Source organism: Corythoichthys intestinalis, chromosome 5 (genome assembly GCF_030265065.1).
Source record: "Corythoichthys intestinalis isolate RoL2023-P3 chromosome 5, ASM3026506v1, whole genome shotgun sequence".
In the NCBI taxonomy this organism is placed as follows: Eukaryota; Metazoa; Chordata; class Actinopteri; order Syngnathiformes; family Syngnathidae; genus Corythoichthys; species Corythoichthys intestinalis.
The window spans coordinates 49569455-49591454 of NC_080399.1; the positions used below are offsets into that span (position 1 = coordinate 49569455).

The 22000-nt window shown below is 37.9% G+C and overlaps 1 protein-coding gene across 2 annotated transcripts in view; it reads right to left on the minus strand.

Moving 5' to 3' along the window:
* The window catches only part of itpr2 (inositol 1,4,5-trisphosphate receptor, type 2), a 147754-nt gene that overhangs the window by 12545 nt on the left and 113209 nt on the right, over nucleotides 1-22000 (minus strand). For both annotated transcript variants that reach the window (XM_057835807.1, XM_057835806.1), the window contains exons 52-55: nucleotides 18584-18667; nucleotides 16323-16444; nucleotides 16064-16229; nucleotides 15811-15971 (exon numbers count right to left, since the gene is read on the minus strand). In XM_057835807.1, the coding sequence (XP_057691790.1) occupies nucleotides 15811-15971; nucleotides 16064-16229; nucleotides 16323-16444; nucleotides 18584-18667 (533 nt within the window). The remainder of the gene's footprint in view (nucleotides 1-15810; nucleotides 15972-16063; nucleotides 16230-16322; nucleotides 16445-18583; nucleotides 18668-22000) is intronic.

Consider the following 22000-nt stretch of genomic DNA (forward strand, 5'->3'; position numbering starts at 1 on the left):
AAAATAAATGTCAAACTTGCAAAACACTTATCTTCTGTGGGGGTTGAATACATTTGAACTAGGGCTGTCAAAATTATCGTGTTAACGCGCGGTAATTAATTTTTTAAATTAATCACGTTAAAATATTTGACGCAATTAACGCACATGTCCCGCTCAGAAAGTATTCTGCCTTTTGGTAAGTTTTACAGCAAGGCTTTTTATGCTGTGAACTCTTGTGGTCGCTTTGCGACATGGTTTATTGTTTTCTTACCAGTTCATTATGGCTGCACGACGTCTCGAGCTGATAATGTTGTGCTTATATGATCCTTGGACAAGATTTGTCCGTAAGTATGGTTGTTATAAAGAATGTACATATTATGTTAGTAAGCGAAATGTTATATTTTTTGTATGAGACACTTTTTGTTTATGTTTAGTGAACCTGTGTAGCGTGCTAAGCTAACGTTGTTGCTAATGCAATGCTTGTGTACTTTTATTTTGTAGTTTTACGACGGTCTAAAGAGGACAATAGTTTGAGGCCATTTTATTAATAAATCAGGTGAAAAAGGAAGAAGAATTATTAAGGCGTCGTTCACTAGCTGTCTAGTTTTGGAAAAACTAGACGCTTCGGAGTGAGGACAGCATAGACAGATTTAAATGACAGTAGAGTGAAATGCCCACTACAGTCCTTATGTACCGTATGTTGAATGTATATATCCATCTTGTGTCTTATCTTTCCATTCCAACAATTTATTTTACAGAATATATATATAATTTACAGAAAAATATGGCATATTTCATAGACGGTTTGAATTGCGATTAATTGCGATTAATTACGATTAATTAATTTTTAAGCTGTAATTAACTCGATTAAAATTTTTAATCGTTTGACAGCCCTAATTTGAACACAACTGTACATACACAGACGAAGCCAATGAGCATATCAAACAAAAACTGTAAGCATTGCCAAGAGTATTCAAATCAAGAAACCGCTAGGGCAACCGAATTCATCTATCTGGCGTCTTTTGTTTCAATAATAGTTGTTACCATTGCACAAGCAAAACAGCTGTGCTTCTTGGTGTTTAAGAAATGGCTTCTTTGCACTGTAGAGTTTCAGCTGGAAACGGCGGATGGCACGGTGGATTGTGTTCACCGAGAATGGTTTCTGGAAGCATTGCTAAACCCATTCTGGGATTTTCTTTATTGTTTCGATTCCTGTTTGTTGTCCAGTACTGTTTAGGGACCCGGAGAACACACACACTAACATGCAGAATGGTTTCCTCAGCCTTGACCCTAATGCACAGGGATTGTTCCAGATTTGTTATATCTTTGGATTATGTCATTTTTCTACTGATACTGCTCCACTATCCTTCTGTGCAACATTGGTGGAATTGCTGGTCCGCTACCAATCTTGGTTTCTGAGAAACGCTGCCATTCTGAGAAGCTCTTTTTATATTCAATCATGTTGCCACTAGAATTCGTGGTAATTGGTCTTTCAGCTGTTCATGTGACATCGACATTGTATCGAATTTTCCAGTCTTTCTTTCCTTCCCAACGTTATTGAAATTTGTTGAGGCCATAAATTTAAAGTCAACATATTTTCCCTTCAAATTGTTTTTTTCCCCTTTTTTTTCCAGTTTAAAATTTTGATCTGTTATCTATGTTTTACTTTGAATATAATATTGAAATGTGGCACTTCCACATGCACTGCATTGCATTGCATATTGCATATTTCATTCAGTGTTCATTCACAATTTGTAGCCTCCTTACTTCTTTGGAATCCGGTTTGTAGAAGTGAAGTATCAGATAAAATAATAGCGCATGGATTGAACACTCAGTATAAAATGCACTTGACAAGTTGAAAATACGGTTTCATGGACAAAACAATAAATGCCAGGACTTGAACAAAATTGGTTGGAACACAGTGTGAAAGCAAACTGATATTTTCAACTTGCATGTAGTCGTGTCATTAAAAGAGAATTTCAGCAGTCTAGTGAGTGAACATAATATCAGTTTCTTTGATCAAAGGCAACGACTGCACATAAAAGTCACATGATTTGAACAAGGTCAATCTTTCAGTTAATTGCTTTCAAACAAGCATACGTCATTATTTTAATTTGTTATGTAAAGCTCATAAAACTTCATACTACAAAGCAAACTGTGGCCTCTTCCTCGGCTTTATGTGCCAAATTCTTTTTTTTTTTTTTTTTTTACCTCTGCTGTTCTTTTGTCAACATTCTGCAACTTACTATGTGTGTGTTTGTTGTAGGGTAAATGAAAGGCTTGTAATGCGAAGTGTGTTTTGTGTGCGTATATGTATGTGTAAGTCAAAGGGACAGGAGAGCACGTGCAAGGCAAGCTGAGCTATTAGCAGGCCACTTGAGATGGGTTATATAACTAGGCTGATGCAGTACCTGCTTGGCCTGTAGCTTCTGTCCCTTTCACACAAACACCAGTATACACACGCATACATTGACTGTGCATGTTAAGTAACGGTGTTTTTCAAGACATCAACTGTTTCCCACAAAACATGAAACACACATCTATGCACGTGTGTGCTAAATCGAGCCTGGGTCAAGACTTCAATCAAAAGTTGCATTGATTCAATAAATTCATGGTCAATACTCACAAAAAATTCTACAAAAAAATGTAACCATTAAAAAACATCCAACTAATGTACTATATAGCCATATCCTATTACTGGTGGAGTTAAATCTTAAAAGGCAGGGATGCTATTTTTTTTAAAATTATTATTAACTGTACAGCATGACTATCGGCTACTTTGCATGTTACATTTTTAGATACTTCCAAACCAACAGTTTTGTAAATGTAATTCTGATTAGTTTGCAAAACTACAAAATGCCAGAGTGTAAAAAGAAACTTGCAACATGGATGTTAGCATATCTGCCTCAAAATGAGAGGTTCGTAATTTGTATCTCTTATGTGTTATCTCAGTGAGGCATTTGCATGGTCTCTAACCCTCCCACGCCACCAAAAAAAGGTTTGTGTGATAAATTAAGGCACAATTTTTCATACATACAGTGTCTGTCATAAGTATTCACCATGTTGGATGTTTTCACATTTTATTGCATTCATAAATCAATCGTGGTCAAAACAATCTGGCATTTTTAACACAAAAAATTATCGGGAAAAATCTTTTTAATGTCAAAGTGAAAACAGATTTCTACAGAGTAATGTAAATGGAAAAATAAATAAAAAATAAGTGTTTGCATAATTATTTACCCCCTTCAAGTCAGTATTTTGGAGATGCACCTTTGGCTGCAAAAACAGGAGTGAGTATTTGTGGATAAGTCTCAGTCAGTGTTGTACATCTGCCCACTGCAATTTTGCTCTATTGTTCTTTGCAAAACTGCTCAAGCTCTGTCAGATTGCCGGATACACAGCCCTTTTAAAGTCCAGCCACAAATTCTCAAATTGGGGTCTGGGCTTTGACTCAGCCACTCCAAAACATTTACCAGCTTTTTTGTTGTTGTTTGTTTTTAACCACTCCTGTGGTCTTGCTGGAAAGTAAATCTTCTCCCGAGCCGTAGTTTTCTTGCTGACTCTCTTGAAGATTGTCCCTCAGGATTTCAGTGTATTTTGCAACATTCATTCTGCCGTGTATCTTTATAAGCCTTGCAGGTCCGGCTGCTGAGAAACATCCCCACAGCATGATGCTGCCGCCACTACCATGCTTCACAGTGGGGATGGTGTGTTTTGAGAAATGTGCAATGTTTGGTTCCTGCCAAACATAATGTCTTGTCTAATGGCCAAAATGTCAATTTTGGTCTCATCAGACAAAAAAATAAATAATCTTCCACTTGACCATGAAGTCCACATGCCTTTTGGCAACGTCTAGTCCAGATCTAATATGACTTCTCTTCAACAGTGGCTTTCAACAGTGACATTATGTTTGGCAGAAACCAAACACTGCACATCACAAAAACACCATTCCCACTGTGAAGCATGGTAGTTGCTTAAAGGGGGGGAATATTTATGCAAACAATGATTTTCATTTGTATATTTTCCTTTCATTAACATTACTCTGTATAAATCTGTTTACACTTTGACATTAGCAAGTTTTTCCAATAACTTTTTTGTGTTCAAAATGCCAAATTGGTCTGACCATGATTGATTTATGAATGCAATAAAAGGAGAAATATCAAAGGGTGTGAATACTTATAAGCAATGTATTTTTTTATTTTATTTTTTTTGTCCATATGTTGCCTATGATTTGGTAGAAATTAGTCTACGGATCATCTCCAGCCAAAATGACTGCAAACAAAACAAAATGGACAGCAGAACAATACCCATTTATCACTTTAAAGCCTGTTTTTATTAATACGTATATACAATGAAGAGCAGAAGTATTTGCACCCCTTTGTGATTTTTATAAGTTCACCTTCTTAGAAAATAGAGAAAGGTCTGAAATTTCAATCATAGATGCATTTCCACTAATAGAGACATAATCTAAATAAAAATCCAGAAATCACTTTTTTTTTTTTTTTTTTTAATAATTTATATATTATTTACACAGGTTCAAAAGTATTTGTACCCCTGAGAATCGGCAATACTTATGACACTCAAACAGTTGTCAGCATACCTTAAAAAGTATTCAACCTTTACCCCATGAGTAACCACCCACCACCCGTTTGGGCCCAATATTCTCACCTGTGCACCCCACAGTCAGTCATAATCCAACTGCTACCATGGGCAAGACCAGAGAAAAAAATTGTTGAGCTCCACAAAGCTGGAAAAGGCTATGGGACAGTTGGAAAGCAGCTTGGTGAGAATAAATCAACAGTTGCAGCAATTGTTAGAAAATGGAAAAGGCTAAACATGACTTATAATCTACCTCGGACTGGGAATCTATGTACAATCTCTCCTCGTGGGGCATCACTCATGATGAAAAAAGTGAGGGCTCAGCCTAGAACTACACGTCAGGACCTGGTCAATGATCTGACGAGAGCTGGATACACAGTTTCAAAGGCGACTGTCAGTAAAACACTACGTTGCAATGCTTTAAAATCATGCATTGCTCAGAAGGTTCCCCTGTTGAAGCCAGTACATGTGAAGACCCATCTGAAGTTTGCCAGGGACCATCTGAATGATGCCGCTATGTCATGGGAGAAAGTCATGTGGTCATATGAGACCAAAGTAGAACTTTTTGGTGTAAACCTTACTCGTCTTGTGTGGAGAAAAAAGAAGAATGAGTACAATCCCAAGAACACCATCCCCACTGTGAAGTATGGGGGTGGAAACCTCATGCTTTGGGGCTGCTTTTCGGCAAAGGTAACAGGACAAATTTATTATATAATGCAGAGGATAAATGGTGAAATGTATCGTCAGATTTTGAGCCACAACCTTCTTCCCTCAGTCAGAGACTTGAAGATGAGTTGTGGCTGGATCTTCCAACATGACAATGATCCGAAGCACACAGCCAAGCTGACCAAGGAGTGGCTGCGTAAAAAGCATATCAAGGTTCTGGAGTGGACTAGCCAGTTTCCAGACCTCAATCCAAAAGAAAATCTTTGGATGGAGCTGAAACCTCGTGTTTCTAAACGACAGCCCCAAAACCTGACAGATCTAATGAAGATTTGTGTGGAGGAATGGTCCAAAATCCCTGTGTCCATTTGTGAAAACCTGGTGAAGAACTACAGAAAGCCTCTGACGTCTGTATTTGCTAACAAAGACTTCTGCAGTAAATGTACAAATACTTATGAACCCCAGTAAATTACAAATAAATCATTGAAAAATCATACAATGCGAGTTCCAGAATTTTGGGGGGGATTATGTCTCTATAATTGGAAATGCATCTATGATTAAAATTTCAGATCTCTACCTATTTTCTAAGTGGGTGAACTTGCCAAATACCAATGGGTGCAAACACTTCAGCTCCTCACTGTATATATATATATATATATATATATATATATATATATATATATATATATATATATATATATTTACATCTATTAGAAGTCTGCCAGTGCGTACACTGTAAATGCTAACATTCAAATTAATTAAATGTGATAAGTGAACCAAACTGCGGCGGCACGGTGGCTGAGTGGTTAGCACGTCTGCCTCACAGTTCTAAGATCAAGGGTTCAATCCCGGGCTTCGGCCTTCCTGTGTGGAGTTTGCATGTTCTCCCCGTGCCTGCGTGGGTTTCCTCCGGGAACTCCGATTTCCTCCCACATCCCAAAAACATGCATGGTAGGCTGATTGAACACTCTAAATTGTCCGTAGGTATGAGTGTGTGCGTAAATGGTTGTATGTCTCCTTGTGCCCTGCAATTGGCTGGCAACCAGTTCAGGGTGTCCCCTGCCTACAGCCCCGAGTTAGCTGGGATAGGCTCCAGCACCTCCGCGACCCTCATGAGGAAAAGCGGCATGGAAAATGAATGAATGAATGAAAGTGAACTTAACTCAATTTTCATCAACCTGTTGTGAACACTACTTTTAAATAAGTAAGTAGTAATTTGGCGTTGGAGAACTTGCTTAACTTGATATATCCCAGTTAAGTCAAATTAGAAAAAATAATTTATTGTACCCAGTGTCCTTTGGGCGTTCTATCAGACATGCGCAGAATGCAGATCTGCCCTGCCCACTTTCGCGCTCTTTCCAACACCTTTCTCAGTTATTTTCGCCATTGTGGGTTTACTTGTCCTCAGCACACTGATTTGGTAAGTAAATATTTTACTCTTTTGTAAACCGTCGATTTGCCTTGTTGTAGTGTAGTAGCCTGTGTGCTGCCAGGGAGGAGAAGTGTCAATTACATCAAATATCAGCGCTAGCAAGCATGCTATATGACCATGACAGTAACCTCATCATTTTCAGAAACAAATGTAGACTACAGTTTATGGTGGACAACCATTTTATGCCGGCGTTTTGAATTATTGGTAATTAAGTTGACAGAGGGGGCTCGTAACGTTTTTAGGCGATGGGAGAGGTTTTTAAAACCGATTTAAAACAGTTACCGAGCGGTTTTAAGTTAGCTAGACTGAGGGGAGGTTCGCTTCCTGTGTTACCGAGCAGTTTTAAGTTAGCAAGACCGAGGGGAGGTTCGCTTCCTGTTTTAAAAATAAAAAAACTAATTCTATCGTTAGCGGGTGTTTTATTTTGTGAAACTAACAGGAAGTGCCTTAGTCACTACAGCTAGCTTGAGTAGCGCCGAATTTGCACGTTGTGGATCTAAACGCCTACTTTCTCACGTAAAAATTTTAGAAATGTCGATAAAGTGATTTATTTACAGAGTTAGTGCTAGAATTAAGTCAGCTTCAGCCTGTCTATTTCGGCTCAGGTAAGAGCTAAATGCACAGTCAGACTTTATGTGCGCCAACGTAATCGGTTCTTGCGTTGGAGCAGTGGTCCCCAAACTACGGCCCGGGGGCCGGATATGGCCCGCGGGCCGGATACGGCCCGCCTCCACATTTGGTCCGGCCCCCTGAACATCCCCCCCCCCCCCCCCCCCCCCCCCCAATAGTGTTATTATTTCCTGGCTTTTTTCTGTGAAGAACCCAGACAGGGTTATTTGGTTATTATCTATTTAATTAATTGTGTTATTATTATTCATTATTATATGATATTATATTATGTTATTATTATTTTTATTTTATTTTGTTCCGTGAAGAATCCAGAAAGGGTTATTTAATTGTGGCTTTCTGAAAAACAATAAATTTTTACATTTAGGCACTGCTGCAATCGTCACACTTTTTCTGTTACAAACTGACCCGGCCCCTCATCAGAGAAGGGAAAAGTCATGTGGCCTTCACAGGAAAAGGTTTGGGGACCCCTGCTTTAGAGTGTTTGTCATCTGCCCTTCCATTTGCTTTTCTCCATGTGCAGTGCTCCCCCCCCCCTCCATGTTTGATCAAACTGCACTGATAATTTGAAATTGTTTTAAATTGCATTAATCGCAAAAATCAGAGGACTAGATCACATTTCCCCCTGTTATTTCACCACTTTAACATTGGTCTAACCTAATATAGGAATACAGATAGAAAGAGTGCAGGGATCACACTCCATGCTCTAACAACCTGGCGTGTTGAAAGTTGGTCATTTATGTGCCTATATTTTGAAATTGTTGCCTTAATTTGTGTTCTTTTTCACCATCCCCCAATCAGGCTGAAGCAAATGGTCAAAAGTCCACACATACCTCAGTCTCAGCAATTACAGGTATGTTTCATACACTGATCAATGAATCATTTAATATTTGTATTTGTTTCAGGGGTTGGGATAACAAACATGCATTAATGTTTTTACAGATGGATGAAGAAATGTACATCTCAATTTGAATGTTCAAAAATAATCAATTACGTCAATTTAAAAATAACTCATTATTACACATTTTAGTTTGTGAATATTGAAATAATTCATTGCAGATTTTAATTTGTGATTAAAAATAATTGGACATTTTAATTTGTGACTTAAGAAAAAATGTAACTTTTTTTTTTTCTAACAAGTTCTCAATGCTGAAATTATCGTGTCTTTTCAGGTCAACCGGAGCAGTATTCTCTAATGCAGTGGACTTGCAAGTACTGCACATTTTCTGCTGAAAAGAGGCTACTTGCTTAAGCATTACCGCTTAAAACATGGATACCACACTCGGACATCCCTACTCCCATGTCTTCATAAGGACTGCCTCTGCACATTTAAATCTTTTAATGCACTCAAAGTACACCTATCGACATGGCATTCTCCAAAAGATGCAGGCAAAAGTGGAGAAACTGCATTTGACCGTCAGTTGTGCAACTTTGTGGAGCCTTGCTCAGAAGCAGACTTCTTTACCCATTTGCGAAGACATCTTAAGCTGAGGCAAATGGTTACTTGCCCATATCAAGACTAACTTTCAGAACAGTGTTTATTCTACCTTCACTGCACACAAAAGCAAAGAAATGTGAAATGTGTTTGAGCCATAGTATGGGTAGGACATTTGTGTCTAAATCATTCAATCCCAATAAAAGTTGCTTTAATCAAAAAAACTCATTTTTAATCAAAGAAAAAGAACCTTTTGCAAAAATATTTTTTTTGAAAATATATTTTTAAATGTATTTATTTTTGATTGACGTGTCACTTTTTTTTAAAGGAAAAAGTTTTAAACTTTTTTTTTTTTAAAGTTGAAAAAATTTTGAACGCCTTTTTTTTTTTTTTTTTTTTTAAGTGGAAAAAGTTTTGAAGGCACTTTTTTTCGATTGAATCATTTTGACACAAAGATACGACTTCAACGCTACTTCTGACATGTTTGAGTGGCAGGTGACTACACCAATGGCATAAAAGAATGACTAATGGCCACCAGGGCTCCATCGAGCCATCGGACTCTGCTCGAGTCCAAGCCGAAAATAGGGCACCGGTACGGGGGGGGGTGACATCGGCATCTCACCGGAGTGCCCGCGATGGTATGGTGCGCTGCTGCTTAATGTGATGCAAGAGGGGAACTTCACCCGCTGCCCTGACGTGACGGTTGGCAATCGGGGTCCAACCGCAGTGTCGCGACGCGCCGGTATGGGGGTGGCCGACGAGTGGCCCGACATTAGCCTGCCCAGTAAGCGAGTCCGCGCGAGGAGCCCCGTCGCTTCAACTTTGAATGAGTGTCGTGTCACTCGCGGGCCGTCCACTCAACAGCCGGCCTCCGCGCCGGGGGGGGTGATATCGGGGTCCGCCAGTGTGCCGCGACAGGGCACCGTACCATAGCTGGCACTCCGGTGAGATGCCGATGTCACACCCCCGTACCGGTGCTGGCACTCCGGTGAGATGCCGATGTCACACCCCCGTACCGGTGCCCTATTTTTGGCTTGGACTCGAGCAGAGTCCGATGGCTCGATGGAGCCCTGGGGGCCATTATTCTTGCTTCCTGCTTTTATGCCATTGGCGTAATCACCTGCCACTCAAACATGTCGGAAGTAGCGTTGAAGTTGGATCTTCGTGTCTAAATGATTCAACCAAAAAAAAGTGCCTTCAAAACTTTTTCCACCTTAAAAAAAAAAAAAAAAAAAAAAGTTTGACTTTTTGCTTTTCAAAAAAAAAAAAAAGTGACACGTTAATTAAAAAAAATATTTAAAATAAAATATTTTCAAAAAAATATTTTTGCAAAAGTTTTTATTCTTTGATTAAAAATAGTTTTTTTGATTGAAGCAACTTTTATTGGGATTGATTGATTTGGACACAAATGTCCTACCCATAATATGGCTCAAAAACAAAAAGGATTGCTTTGATCAAAGAAAAGTTTCAATTAAAAATAAAGTGTAAATTTCTGAGTCTCAAATATGTTTTCACATTCAAACCTTTTTTTCTACAATTGTTGGTTTTTTTTTTTTTTTTTTTTTGATTGAAGTGATTTTCTTTTGAAAATATACATTTTTTTGTTTGAAGCAACTTATTTTTTGATTGAATAATAAAGACACAAATGTCCTAGCCAAAATGTGGTCCAAACGCAGAATTACATCAATCAAAAAAGTTGTTTCAATCAAAAAAAACTTGACTTAAATTAAAAAAAAAAAAAAAATCAAAGAAAAATAGTTTTCAAATACATTTTTTTGACTTTGCATTCAAACAAAATTTTTTGATTGACATGACTTTTTCTTTGATTGAAAAAAAAAAATATATATATATATATATATATATACTAATGACATATTTTTGACTAGAAATTAGACTTTTTTTTTAGGAAAAAGCTTAATATGAAATTAGAATTTGAATAAAAATAAGACACATATTCTTGGTAAGATTTTAGGTTTCTCAGGTGTATAACTCCAGTACACGTTTTGCATTTACTCTTTTAGTGATGTGAAAAAAACAAGGTATCTTGTTTACTGTATCAGGTGTTAAAGTGAAATTTGAATTTGAACTGAGTTGTGTGTTTTAAAAAGAGTTCTGTATTTTTATGTTTATTTTATCACTGCTGCGCAGTTTAAACCATGGCACAATGTTGATTGTAGTTCCAGTTTTGATCACTAATATTGTTGGAGAAATCTGAACTGTTAGCTTTACCAGAGCTCAAGCTCATGTTGTAATGGGAAACTAGTTTGACGCCATGTCTTCAATGCTCGAGTTAATGTCCTGAAATTATGAGAATAGGATCTCGCCTGTTAGTCTTTGGAAATCACAGGATAGGAGTGGACATTGATGCAGTTCAGGTATTATTCAGTTATTTCTGTAGCAAAAGGTTATTTTTAGGTACTTATACTTTGTATGAGGTGCAAAATGTTTGCAAAAGTGGGTTTATAATTAATCCACTGATTGTTCATTGATACTGAGCACTAACCAAACACTGTTCAGCCTGCCAGGAGCCAGTGTCTCCCATTAAATGCAGTTTTGAGCATTTTAAAGTAAATTTTAATTCCACTGAATTAATCCAATGAGTCTTCTCCATTTATTGTGTTTTGGGGGTCATTACTGTTAGAAAATGTGTTTTTAATGAAATTAGTATGTGCAGTTGTAATTTCTATTGTGGAATTCTTTTAGGTCAAGAAAATTAAGTTCACCTGAATATGATGGATGAAATGGAAAACTAAAGATAATACACAATTATCACTTGAATACTGCAAAATCAAAATAAACAAGTTACTACAATTCAATTATTTGAGTTAATTTGAGTACTGTACACTCAAAATAAACAAGTTACTGTAATCCAGTTATTTAAGTTAGTTTGAGTACTGCCAACTCAAAATAAACAAGTGACTATAATCCAAATTTTTTAAGTTAATTTGAGTACTGCCAACTCACAATAATTAAGTTAATCAAATCTAATTCATCTAAGTCAACAAAAATTAATTTTTTTAAGGCAGCAAGTTTGCATATTTTTTTTTAGTAAAGTCAACTTCTAATATTTTACAGTGTACAGTATTAATCTTGAGCGTATATTGTGTTTGTCATCATCGTCATGATATTGTGTTTGTCATGGAAACTGCTAATTATAATTTGCCCATTTCTTATCCCAATCACAAAATCAAAGTTACTCCCAAACGTGCCATTGTGCCAGGACTCTTTATTTGAAAACATTAACCAGTAATAACGCCTTAAGCTGCCATTACCTCCTTCGTGCTCTGGTCTGTGTGTCAGTGTAGAAAGTTGGTGCACTGATGCTAATAGAGCTGGACTGGGTTTAATTGCTGTTTAACTATACTCACTCCCAAAGGGCTAACTCAGCAGAGTAAAGACTACCTTAGCAACAACACCCTGTCTCTCTCCATGCATTTATAAGTAGAAGGAAATGATGCTTGGCATAGGCTTGGTGGCTCAGTCTTTGTTAGCATTGCGAATCTGCTGTAGAGATACATGTACAGCACATTGCACATGTGATCTTGCTAATAAATGTGGTGCAAGGAGGAAACAAACATGAAAAATTTAAATAGGGTGTGACAAATGATTTTCCGGCTCCTTGAAGACAAAAAAAAAAGGGCTTGCAGGCAGGAAAGATAGTACCGGATCTCTGCAGAGATTGATCGGTTCACTGGGTTGCAGAGTGACTTAAACAACAAGAGGTCAACCTGTAATTCTTAAAACTAACACAAGTGAGTTGTCTGTACGTGGGATAGCTTACCTCACATGTCATTGGTCTGTATGTTTCATCACTACTGAATTGGCTGCTGTGATGCTTTTTTGTAGGTTTTAAACAGACTAAAAAAAGAACTGGACAAAGCCTTGGTGATGTCACCCATAGCCTTGACTGCCCTTTATTCGCTCTCCACTTCTCATTTTTCAGGGCAGTGCCATGACCGGTGCCATGGTTTTTGTGCATGCTCATGAATCCCTTGTATAGGGTATTTAGGCAGTACACAAGCAGTCTGAACATTTGTGTCCTTGGCCAGAATGCTCTTTGAAAATGACTTTACCTATAGGAAAAATGAAATCTAAGAACTAGGGATGCACAAAAATGAAAACTCTTGGCCGAAACCGAATATGAAAAAACGGGGGCCAAAAACCGAAACCAATTATTTTTCTAAATATTCTCAATATACACTCATCGGCCACTTTATTTGGTACACCTGTCCATCTGCTCGTTAACACTTAATTCCTAATCAGCCAATCACATGACAGCAACTCAGTGCATGGTTTAAGACAATCTCCTGCAGTTCAAACCGAGCATCAGTATGGGGAAGAAAGGTGATTTGAGTGACTTTGAACATGGCATGGTTGTTGGTGCCAGAAGGGCTGTTCTGAGTATTTCAGAAACTGCTGATCTACTGAGATTTTCACACACAACCATCTCTAGTGTTTACATAGAATGGTCCGAAAAAGAAAAAATATCCAGTGAGCGGCAGTTCTGTGGGCGGAAATGCCTTGTTGATGCCCGAGGTCAGAGGAGAATGGCCAGACTTGTTCGAGCTGATAGAAAGGCAACAGTGACTCAAACAACCACCCGTTACAAGCAAGGTAGGCAGAACAGCATCTTTGAACGCACAGTACGTCGAACTTTGAGGCAGATGGGCCACAGCAGCAGAAGACCACGCCGGGTGCCACTCCTTTCAGCTAAGAACAGGAAACTGAGGCTACAATTTGCACAAGCTCATCGAAATTGGACAATAGAAGATTGGAAAAACGTTGCCTGGTATGATGAGTCTCGATTTCTGCTGCGACATTCAGATGGTAGGTTCAGAATTTGGTGTCAACAACATGAAAGCATGGATCCATCCTGCCTTGTATCAACGGTTCAGGCTGGTGGTGGTGGTGTAATGGTGTGGGGAATATTTTCTTGGCACTCTTTGGGCCCCTTGGTACCAATTGAGCATGGTTGGACCATGACCACAATGTATCCAAGTTCTGATGGCTACTTTCAGCAGGATAATGCACGATGTCATAAAGCTGGAATCATCTCAGACTGGTTTCTTGAACATGCCAATGAGTTCACTGTACTCAAATGGCCGCCACAGTCACCAGATCTCAATCCAATAGGGCATCTTTGGGATGTGGCGGAACGGGAGATTCGCATCATGGATGTGCAGCCGACAAATCTTCACCAAATGTGTAATGCCATCATGTCAATATGGACCAAACTCTCTGAGGAATGCTTCCAGCACCTTGTTGAATCTATGCCACGAAGAATTGAGGCAGTTCTGAAGGCAAAAGGGGGTCCAACCCGTTACTAGCATGGTGTACCTAATAAAGTGGCCCGTGAGTGTATATTTTCATAAAAATATAAAATACAATTAAGACTAGGCATGTGCCGGTTATCGGTTTCAAGGTATACCGTGGTACGAAAACGTCAAGGTTTCAAAACTACAAAAATTTTTACGTCCTATCTTCCCTACGGTTTTAGCAAATTTTTATGTCCCAAAAATGCAGGGCTTACCCCTACCCTTCAAAGTTGTTGCTCAGTGTTAGTGAGTTAGCCGTGCTGCACGTTGGCTGGAAGACATGAAACACCTGAATTATTCCCCCCCCATCGAAGAAAATGAAGTCGCTGGTATTGGAATACTTCGGTTACAGACAGCCGCAGCTTAGGCTGGCCAACCGACATGTAAAACATATTTGTGGGGGGTGGCTACCAGAGAAGGCAATACCTCCAATATGATTTCGCATTTATATAAAACTTAAAGGTTAGCAAACGCTGTCCTGAACGTTTCACACTAGTTACGGGAGTTTACTCCAGTGTGTGTGTAGTGTGTCTAGCAGTGGTAAAACATACTGTAACGTAAGGCTGTTAACCAGGCAGATAACATGGCTAATTAGCATGCCAATTTAATTTTATTTACAATCTTTTTTTTTTTTTAATTTATTTTTTTTATTTAACTTACCATTATATTTATGTACCAATTTGCTAATATGTTGTTTTGTAAAATAAAAACCCTGTTCAATGGAAAAGTTTTAGAGCTGTAATTGCAATACCATCATATCGTGAAATTTTTGCTTGTTATCATACCATCAGAATCTCATACCGGTACATGCCCAATTAAGACATTTATTACTCAGATTTTTTTTTTTTTAAAACTTATTTTTGGTATGGGTTAGGGTTTGTGATTAGAATCACATAAACATTTGATAGGTGTTTGATACTGACATTTCAACGATTCTCAACATACAATAAGATTAACCACAAAAGTAAATTTTCAATTTGACCCACAATAGAGTAAAAAGCATGTTCAGAAAGCTAATAATTTTTATGAAAATATGATATTAACTCACAGGCATCCCCTTTACATTTTACTTTCAATATTTGAATTATATTTTGTTGTTATTAATGTTATAAAAGCTTCCAAAGCTGGCAATATAATCGGGTAGCCTCATTTTTAGCTGCTCATTTCGGGCAATAAGAGAAGATCTGGGAAGTGAATGTTGCAGGTGCTCATCCACTCTAAGTGCCAATAGTTGAGCCGGGCCAACACACACACTCTCAATCACCGAACATGATGCCTCCCTAGTAGCAAGAGAAGAGTACGCTACTTTTCTTGCATCCACGCAACTTTTTGGTTTCGGTGAAAAATGCATTTCAGAACAAAAATACATTTTTTTGTCACATTTCGGCCAAAAATAACAACTCTTTGAATACCTGTTTATAGTCAACTAAACAACAACAGCAAGTTCACTACTACTACTACTAACATGGAGCAGCAATGTCTCTAGTGACAATCTCGAGTGCTATATTTTTTGTAAAACCTTCAACTCAATTTTCCCCACTGGAGGTTGCCACTTAGTTTTAAATCATTACCCTTCTTTTTCTGCTGTAGGTTTGTGTTCATATAGGTTTGCTTCTGGGTCCAGAAAAGGACCACAGTCCATCATTTATTGACCTATGTGGGTCTTGTTGTATGGTGTATGTTGGTAACTTTGGATACCCCTGCTGTTTTTTATTTTTGTTTGTTTTTGCAAATGGTTTGTGTGAATACATAATACTGACCGCTATCATCTGGGCGACATAGCTTTCTGGTCCGGTGTATTCGGTGGGATTCTTCACTCTCACCAGAACCAAGAAGTAAAGGTAATGCCACATGTTGTGCTCAGACATAATGTGCTCTTCAAAGGACACAGTCTTATTGTCAAATTTGTCCCTTTCCAAACCTGAAAGACACAGCATTGTCTCATTAACACAATTTCAAGGCATCATCGCTTCAAGTATATGCGCATGATTTCATAACCAGGATAGTACACACCACAGATAAAACAGGTTGTTTTCAGAATCTCCTCCTTTCTTTGTTTCTCACTCCTTAAATCTGCAAAGGTGTCGATGATAACCCCAAAAATAAGGTTGAGGACAATGATGATGACAACAAAGAAGAACAGAAGGTCATAAACGACACGTGCCGCAAACAGCGGTTCCTGGATCAGCAAGTGGACATGCAAAATAGAGAGAAAATGCAAATTAGCCTGTGAAATGCAAAGGTTATCTTTGCAAAGCTATCTTGAGCTGACCTCTTTTGACGGTTTTCTTAGAAAATCGCCAACACCACCACCGTTGCGTAGTCCTTGGTTCAATACGGTGATAATACACATGAGCAAGGTGTCGCACACTCTCTCTATTCTTTCATCTTCATCTATAACAGTAAGATGAGAGAATATTACAGACGGACATTTCTCAAGGAACAATTTTGTGACAGACTCAGATTTACACAGCTGTTGGCCAAATTTTCATATCAATAATAACTGCCCCTATAGAATTTCCCACCAATAACATCTAAGTTGGGTAAAAATCTACAAGTTGACTAGATCCACTTTTAGATGCCAGCTGCAGTCTGGGTAATTTGCAGTGTTGGAATGTAACAAAGTAAATACTTTTTTTACTGTACTAAAGTCCATTTTTGTGTATCTGTACTTGAGTACAAAGATAAAGTGGTACTTTTTACTTATCTTTTATTTCACTACATTTTACAGCACATATCTGTACTTTACACTCTACTTTTCAAGTTGTCACCTGCGTTACACGTTAATTTTGTTTGTTTTCGTTTTTTCGCATTGTGAATTGATAGTTTCGCTTCTATGTATCCGGTTCAATCGATAAGCCCCGTGCAGCTATACTGAAATTGAGCACTAGTGGCGGCAACGCGAGTACAAGCAAGATTAGGCAGGTGAACAAGATATTGACCAATAAATACCAACGGTGAGAGCATTACGCCTTCAGATGGATGCTGCACACTCTTGTACAGTAGGTGGCGGTATGCACCAGAATAGTTGCTTGTAATCTGCCATTAAGATAAATTTTGTAGTTTTTCAGCTTCTTAAGCTTCTGTTTACAGTGCAGTGAATTTTATTGCTCGTTTTTTCCATACCGGACAGTTTAGATAAAAACTGAACAGTCAATTAATTTTCCGGTTCTTTCTTCGAATATTGTCTCAGATTTCTTCATGTATGTGTGTATATTTATACTGTAGGTATAATACATTTTTGCATCGGGAGAAAATATTTTTACTTTTAACTTTAAATTCATTCATTCATTCATTCATTTTCCATGCCGCTTATTCCCCATGAGGGTCGCGGAGGTGCTGGAGCCTATCCCAGCTAACTTCGGGCAGTAGGCAGGGGACACCCTGAATTGGTTGCCAGCCAATCGCAGGGCACAAGGAGACACACAACCATTCACGCACACACTCACACCTATGGACAATTTAGAGTGTTCAATCAGCCTACCATGCATGTTTTTGGGATGTGGGAGGAAACCGGAGTTCCCGGAGGAAACCCACGCAGGCACGGGGAGAACATGCAAACTCCACACAGGAAGGCCGAATAACTTTAAATTAAATAATTAATTAAATTTAAATTTTAAAAAGTACTTTTGTACTTTTACTTAAGCATTTTTTCTTAGATACTTGTATTTTACTTAAGTATTGTTTTGCACCTTAATCTGTGCTTTACCTAAAAAAAAACAAAAATTCATCCACCTCTGGTCATTTTTTGTGTAATAAAATGTTATGCACTACATACACACAGTGTAGAGGTAGTCTGCCAAGCCTGGATCTCTTAGTATGAAAATCAATGTATTCCATTGGCCTATCAGAACATTGGGTGGTTTAAGGGGTTTCTTATGTGCTTGGGACAGGGACACCACCTTATCAATTGACTTCTTTTCCTAAAATGAAAAATTGAGGGTGTGTATAGTGTTCTTGTTGTGGTACTACGAAATGCATGTCAACGACGGGTCAATTAGACATTTATGAACCGTTTTCAATTGGTAAAAAGAGCACAGTGTGTGTCTTTATAGTGAATGATTTGATTCGGATCTCATGACTTTACCATAAAGGTTTTATCACACCAATTTAGCTAAAACGGCGTGACTGAAGATGAAGAACTCCCACATTACATCAAAGAAGTTGTAAATTTACACATTACAAAAATGCTGTTTTACAAACATGAAAATGTCATTTCACTATTTAATGTTGAATTGATCTGAACGACGACCGCTGAGGATCAGATGATGTCGGGAGTGGACGGGCTCACGTGTGTGTGGACTTAATGCAGGTGAGCTGTGCAGATGAGTCATCTCCTTTGCCTCATCGGGTTTCTTTGTGTGCCTGTCTTTATGTGTGTGAAAAGGAGGAATGTTTGCGTGTTCACAGATTGTCACCGATGTCCCTGTGCTATGAGTTCAGTCAAACCACAAGTACTTCCATTCTACATTGTAAGCTATAAAAAAGGGACCCCCCCCCAATTTTTTTTTTTTAAATCATAATACAACTTACCAGCAACAGTCTTAGAGGAAACAGGGCAGCTGTCTTTCATACATGAGTCTTCCACCATCGATTTACCAAATATGTGCTGATTTCCTACAAATAACAAAAGCCGTTAAAGGGGATGTTCGAAATTTTTGATATCGGGCTTAATCTTCGAGTTAGGGGAGGTTTAATTAGTCAGTGGAGTTGTTTTTTAAGAAATCGGTGCAGTTTGTTAGTTTTTTATTATTTTCAGAGATCCGGAGTGGCGAAGCTAACGCAAGTCAATGGTCCCCTCCGAGCATGCCAATTAAACGACATATGCACGCAGGGGAATCGCTGATGACGCATGCAATCAATAATGTTGGCTATGTTTTCTGGATAACATTATTAAAACTTACCATTGCATGTAAATAACTGCAGTATGAACAGCAACATTAGTAACAGAGAACAGACTGCCTGGGCACGCAGGGCGGAGGGATATCACATTGGTCTTTTCTGATTTTTTTTTTTTTTTTGTTAATATTTTTGGTGCGACATTGTTTTTGCTACATGGAATTTTTGAACATTGAGCTGCATTTTTTTATTAATTCGACTATGTTAGATCTGTTCATATTGCTTTTTATTGGTATGCTAAAATGTGACTATTGACTTAGCCACTCTGGAGCCCTCAAAATATATTTTTTAAATCAACTCCGCAGACCTATTAACCCCCCCACCACCACCACCCAACTCGAAGATTAAGCCTAATGTCAAAAATCCTGAACTTCCACTTTAAGAATTATGTGCATTCATTAGTGATTGTTAGGCATAGTGACAGTGTCAACTTTGACCTTGACTGGATTTTTCTCCAATGCTTCATCCCACACTGATGTAAGTGTATGTTAGGTTCAGTGAACACTAAATTCCCATAGGTGTGAATGTGAGTGTGAATGCCTGCCTATCTCTATGTGCCAGCCCAGTGATTGACAGGTGATCAATCCAGATTGCATCTAGCCTTTTACACAATCATGTGGCATAGGCTCCAGTCCAAGTGACATTAAGAACAGATTTTTTATAAATGAAATGACTTGTAAAATGTTCCTCTTTCCAATCAGTGCTGGTAATCAGAAGCATGATATATGATTATTATGTAAACAGAGCATGCAGCTGCTGAGTGGGCAGATGTCCAAATGTTGCTTAAAAAACATGTACAAATCAATTGCATAGTGGTAAAATTTCAAGCAGCTTGGGAGCTCTATTGTAGCATAATCATTGCAAAAAAAGGGCCTTGGATAGGAAACAACAGATGAGCTGTGAAGGGCTGCAGAGGTCAGAGTCCCAGGTAAGCACCTGTTTGAGCAGACAGTATTCTCCACAGGTTTGCAGAAGCTTTACACCTCAGCTCCCTCCTGAGCCAACAACCACAGAACCATGAGCGCCGCCGCTTACGTAACCTGCCACTGCTCTGCCGTGCGTACACAGGATGGCACGGCCACCAGGTTATGCAACAGGTGCACATGTGCCTGCTGGGTGTCTCTCCTGACCGTGCGATGCTCACAGCCACAGCTCATTAACACACCCACACTCTCTACAGCATTTTCAAAACATGTATCTGTGAACATACTGTTCATTGATTGTTTCAAAATATTCAAATGAATGAAGACATTAAAGCACAAAGCCAGAGTATTTTGACTATTCATTTTTTTCTCCTAATTGGAGTGCATTACAGCAATATTTTACCATTATTACTTTTAAAACTTGTAAGTTAAAATTGGTATACTTCACCAGACATTGCCAAATTGTATGTGTGTGTATATATATATATATATCTATATATATATATATATATATATATATATATATATATATATTATATATATATGGCGGAAAACACAGACAAGGCTGAAAAAGCCGTTTCCGCTCTTGCACATCTCTTTATCTTGCACATCTCTTTAAAATAAACTGCTGTATTTCAAGCCAAAAATACTATTGTGTTTGATAGAAAAATATGTCTGTATGCTGCCATTGCAGTTTCATGGCGCATTATGCCCCAGGACTATTTTTAATTTGTCCATTTTACCCTGGAGACCTCCGTTTACGGACACTGCATATAAGAAGGTAAGTAATTATATTTATTATTCTAAATATGTCATTTTTAGATAAGAATCATTAATTGATGTCTAATATTTAGTTTAAAAAAACGACTTTAAAAAATAGTATTCATTCGCATATTTTAAACTTTTGAACAAATTACGTCACAATGAAAAAATGGTGTCTCTAAATAGGTCACATATGTAACTCATAACTATCGCTTATTTGTACTTTTTTGTTACCAACGCATTTTCCCCGATATTTTAGATGATAAATCATCAATCCAAACAAAGAAAAATTGAGGGGAAAAAAAACGTTTAAAAGGGTAAATATTTGAAAAAGAAAATCTCGACCACTCCTTTATGTCTGTGACTCTATCGAGACCCTTATTATATTACCATGTTTCACCCATAAAATCCCCACAAAGTCCGACTGGAGCCATTCACAGCTGTGTCTTGACACTCGGTGATACATGCTACAGGGAGTTTTTGGATCGATACAAGGTAAGCACGCGATAATACCTCGTTAAAATACTGGTGTCTTTATTTTCTTTCATGCTCACACCTCGAGTTACCACTGGAAAGCCACAAAAAGACATGCATTGCAGTCGAACGCTAGCGCAAGAATTATGGACACAGCAGGCTAACTGACTAGCATGCTGTCTATTATCTTTTCGACCCTTGTTGCCGTTTGGGTTGCTTATTATAGAATGATATCAATGTATTAGATACATTAGATGCTTAAATCATATAGCCTAGGTCCTAGGCTTCAAGGCTAAATACAATAAATAGATAGGGTTATGTTATTACATTTATATTAGGGTTGGGAATCTCTGGCATGAAGCCGATTCGATATGTATCTAGATACACAGGTTACGATTCGATTAAAAAAACGATACATTTTTAAGGCCGAGCGATTCGATACGATTCGATACAGTTTAAGAACGATACGGTTCGATACAGAGTGAAAACGATACGATAGTAAACATTTGTTGTGTGTGTTCGTACAGTATTTTAAAAATATAAAAAGACCACATTTTTTAATAGCAAAATTAACAAAATTTCATACCAATGGTACGTTTGATTTTTTTATGAGAAAAAAATAAGGCTTACTATATGACCGTCATTTTGTTGGATGGGATTGATAATACAATAAAACTCCAGTCACAGACAACAATAAAGTGCAGTAATTCAATTACTGTATTTCCTGGTGTTTTATAACACAAGAGGTAAGTAATTTAAGTGCAAACTTTCAATGTAAACATCTTACAAACAAAAAATATTAATTATTTGCAGCAGCTCTTGAAAAAAAAATTAAACCTGCTAGTGTTATTATAAATAAATAATAAATTATGCTTTACGACTGGTATAATTG